Here is a 4355-nt window from a genome sequence, read left to right as displayed (position 1 = left end):
TATTTCTTTATTCATATAGAACTGGGGTACAGGCCAGAGGTGCAGGGGTGGTGAGAGGATTCACCAGAGACAGAGTGGGGAGCAGAACAGGCCGAATGATGAAGTACACTGCTGAAGGGAGCAGCAGGCAGATCAGGGGAGGTCTGCCGCGCAGGGATGGAACTCATGCTGCAGTGTCTTTAGCTTTTTAGTGCTGTGCCTTAACCCGCTGCACCACCAAGGAGGGCCCAATTACTGTTATTTCTTAAAAGAATAAAACATGTAGGCAGCTCTCCTGCCTGCCCTTGACTTTGCAGGTGAATATTTCATGGAGAAAGAGAGGGAGATAAATTGGTAAATGCATCCTACCATTTCCACTGACCTGGAATCCCTAGGGCAAGCAGAGAGCCGGCAAAAATAAGTGTCAAGCCAAGAGGCCAAGAGCCAAGAGCCCCAAAAGCTAAGAGAGCAGGAGCCCCCCAAGACCCACATGACTGGTTTTTATACCAAACCTGGCTGCCTAAATCCACCCTCAGATCCCAGCATCCTCCTTTCAGGGTGATGGGATTTATAATTCCCTGTGTCTTGATCCAGAGTGGGGGTGGGGCCCACCTGTGTGGAGCTTGTTGAGGGTGTCCCAGTTTGTTTCTGACTCAAGGGTCTGTTCAGGATTCTAGTCATGTGTCTGGAGAGCTTCACTCATAGCTACCAAATTTTGATAAATATAATTTTTCTTTTCTTGCCTTTGATAAATATAAAGGAGGGGCCATCGTGTTTTTTTCCTGCAAAAATAAGAGTTCTTGATGCATTAATTGCCCACCAATAGTCTAATTAACATTCCCTCCAGTGCAGTCTCCAGGCATGATGCCAAAGGAATAGTGTTTTTTTAGCAAAGCAACAGTCTTACACCTTTACTATTCTGTACTTTTCAATTGTGATTTAAAACATATTTTACTTTTTTCTTTTCTAGTGCTTAAGAGTTCTGAAGAAGGCTCCGTATGGAAGTAAGACTTAAGGATTTTTTAAAAATGATGTTAAGTATGGGTATGCAGAGAAAATGAACTAACGTTTGTTGAGCGTTTTCAGTGGACTAGACACTATATTATGTGCTTAACCCTTGTCACCTCCTATCTTGATCGCAGTGGTTTGACAAAGAGACTGTGCTCCACAGCCTGCGCTTTACTGATTAGCAGCTGTGGTTCAGGAAGGCTGACGAGTTGGCCCATGACACTGTTGTTAACAAGGTTACTGACCATGAATTCACCGTCTGTGTCCCTGGCTCCAAAGTCCATCCTTTTGCCCCTCAGCACAGATCGAGCAGTAAAGAGACATGCAAAGGAGATCAACACAGAAAGTTCCGTGTAGTCACATGGTAACTTTGGGTTTGTGTTTTCCTAAGAAGACTGGTAGTCTGAGCATTTGTGGCAATAATATGGACAATAGCCGTGGTGACGAATGTCTTGTTCTACCCTAAACACCTTGGGGCAGATCTCAGCTATTGATGGCCAGGGAAGTAGAGGGCTCCTGTAAGTAGTACCTAATCAGGCAGTTCTTAGGTTTAATGAAATCTCCCGCCCCTGTTTTTCTATAAGTGAAGAAGACCTCTGGTCTATGCAGGGCCTACGTATTAATCATGTTCTGATAGTTGAAGTCAGCACCTACTTAGTTATTTCTGTAGGTGACCTTCCATCCTCATTTCTCCTTAGACGAGTACCCTTAGCTAGTTCGAAGTTCTGCTAGTAGGCTAGAGATGACTGAGCGACGTGTCAGTCACCCAAGGCTGGTGTCTCTTCATCATCTCCCTGTTTCCCCATGAAGCTGGCAGAGGAAGGATCGACTGTCATGTCAGTCATGGAGCTTCCGTACGGTGCTTGGCAACAGCTGACGTTGGGAGTGGGTGGTTAAGGTCCATTAACCTATTTTCCAGAAGTAGGGAATCAGAGTTCCTACTCCTGGACATCCTTGTTTCTGTGACCTGTTTTTTCATAGATTAAAGATTTCAAGGCTGCAAACTTTGTAGACTTTGTGTTGTAGAAGAGTGATCTTGGAGTGGGGCCCCATGGAGGAAGATTAGCCATTACACAGGGAAACAGCCACACCCACGGCACTCTGCTTTCAGAATCAGCTCCCTCTCTGGGTTCCTGTGGGCCTGTAAATGTGCTTTATGTCTTGCTAGGTAGCCCTGAGTAAAGCAGGGCTTAAATAGGAAGCCTAGTTAGGCTTTCTAATTTTGAATGTTTTAATTTCTCTGGGATTAGTAATTGTTCTTTCACTTTTGTAGATTTAACTTTCCAACGTTTCAGGAAACTCCCTGTACAACTTTAGGAGCAGAAGGAAACAATGAGGAGCTTTTTTTTTTTTTTTTAATTTATTTTATTTATTTTATTTATTTTATTACAAAGTTTATTTTTACATCATTTTGCACATTTTTTTTTTGCCATCTCGATTGTAATCCCCGCGGGTTTCCCATCACCAGATCACCCCTGTGCCACCACCCTAGTCCCATGCATTTCCCTCCCTCCCCCCCCCGTTTTTGATCCCATTCCCCACTAATGAGGAGCTTTTTTAAAGATTGATTTATTTATGCATACAGAACTGGTGTACAGGCCAGAGGTGCAGGGGCAGTGAGAGGATTCACCAGAGACAGAGTGGGGAGCAGAACAGAACAGGATTCACCAGAGACAGAGTGGGGAGCAGAACAGAACAGGCCGACTGACGAAGTACACTGCTGAGGGGAGCAGCAGGCAGGTCAGGAAAAGTCTGCCACACCATGTGGGTCACCTCTGGGATGGGGATCGAACTCATGCTGCAGTAGCTTTCACTTCTTAGTGCTGTGCTTTAACCCACTGTGCCACCAGGGAGGTCCCACAATGAGGACTTTTTAAGAACAGGTTTCCATGCTGGAGAGCCTAGGCTGGCATTTTTGACTGACACAGAGTAGTCTGACTCAGGGGCAGGGGGTGGAGAAGGAACTATGTATCTTTCTACTTTGTTTCAAGCTATAAGGTTTGTTCCAGTTCAGGTAACTAAAGTTAATTTACCCATTAATTGGATTTTCAGGACTTAGGGTGAAAATTCATAATTGCCAAATGCTAGTGATATATGGCTGTCAATTTTTGTTATAGGCACTAAGAGTTCCTCTTATTGAATATTTCATAGGTTGGGAGAGGTAGAAACAGAAATTGAAAGCTCTTTTAAATTAGAGGCCAAATTTTAATTTTGTCAAGAAACTTTATTCTTAATATATATAGCTGACATTTCATTTGAGTTTTGAAATGTAGAAATGAAACAATTCATTTGTGTGTGTGTTTTATCTCTAAAGTCTCTCCAGCAAGTTTAGCATAGATGATTCTCACCCCATATCAAATGATGACCACATGAGTTTTGAAATCCAGGTAAAGTGTCCTTATGAAATTAATTTTCCTGTGCAGAATTTAGTTTCAATTTAGTAGTTTCTGTGCTTTTCATTCATGTGTCACTGTTCCACCCTTTTTCTTTTCCTCAATCATTTGTCTTTAGTTTTTGATAAGCAGAATAGAATCAATTCATACTATTTGAATTCATCTAAATTAGATTCTACTAAACACTAAATGTCCTTGTTTTCCCCTACAAGAGGTAAGTCATGCAAACACATTTCAAAATATAATAATGAGTTCAATTTTTTTTTTGAGTTCAAATTTTTTAATATTAGTTTTTTCATTTAAATTACCCATGAGTGATTTTCTTACTTTAGATGCTATTTTTGAGTTAAGAGGAATTTTCTTCCCAAGGGCTCCTAAGGTTGTTCCAAATGTAAATTAAGTGTCCTTTCAGAGAGTTGCAAATTGAGACAAAAACACATCAACAAAGTAAGATACTTGTGATGTTAACGTTAACGGGGTAATTTCCAGGGGAAGGGGAGGTTCCAGATTCTCTGTCCAGCCCTAAGGGTGGGGACAGACAGGTGCTGAAACCAGAAAAGACCAGTGGCACACCAGTTACAGTGCAGCTCTCCTCAGCTCAGAATATAGGTAAAATAATTTCCAACAAAACAACCCAAAGTTACTATCCCCTCTTGGGAAAATGCCCAGCCAGACTGGGTTGGCCCAAATCAGGGCCACAGAGGCCACAGAGTTGCCCCTCTTGTAAGGCACCTCCTGGTGGGACCCACAGGAAAGGGGCAGAAAAGCCGGGCAGGTCTGGGAGGATAAGAGCAAAATCAAAATCAAGATAAAGGGGGCCAGTGTCAGCCTTCCCATGGGTTTCTCACCTGCATCTGTTCCAGGCATCTCCCTCCATGTCCCCCAAGCCCCTGGTACAAGTCCAAGGCCAAGAAATAAGTCCAGATTCTCCATATGTCTGTCTTTTTTTTAAAAAAAGATTTATTTATGCATACA

The 4355-nt window shown here is 42.7% G+C and overlaps 1 protein-coding gene across 1 annotated transcript in view; it reads left to right on the top strand.

The window, feature by feature from the left end:
* Positions 1–4355, top strand: part of LOC101618471 (ankyrin repeat domain-containing protein 26-like) — an 85849-nt gene that overhangs the window by 17525 nt on the left and 63969 nt on the right. Inside the window, exons 6-7 of the mRNA XM_012730828.1 lie at positions 950–983; positions 3302–3374. Coding sequence (XP_012586282.1) covers positions 950–983; positions 3302–3374 — 107 coding nt within the window. The remainder of the gene's footprint in view (positions 1–949; positions 984–3301; positions 3375–4355) is intronic.

This window comes from Condylura cristata, unplaced genomic scaffold (genome assembly GCF_000260355.1).
Source record: "Condylura cristata isolate star-nosed mole 26May11 unplaced genomic scaffold, ConCri1.0 scaffold00029, whole genome shotgun sequence".
Classification (NCBI taxonomy): Eukaryota; Metazoa; Chordata; class Mammalia; order Eulipotyphla; family Talpidae; genus Condylura; species Condylura cristata.
This window is presented reverse-complemented; position numbering and strand designations above follow the sequence as displayed.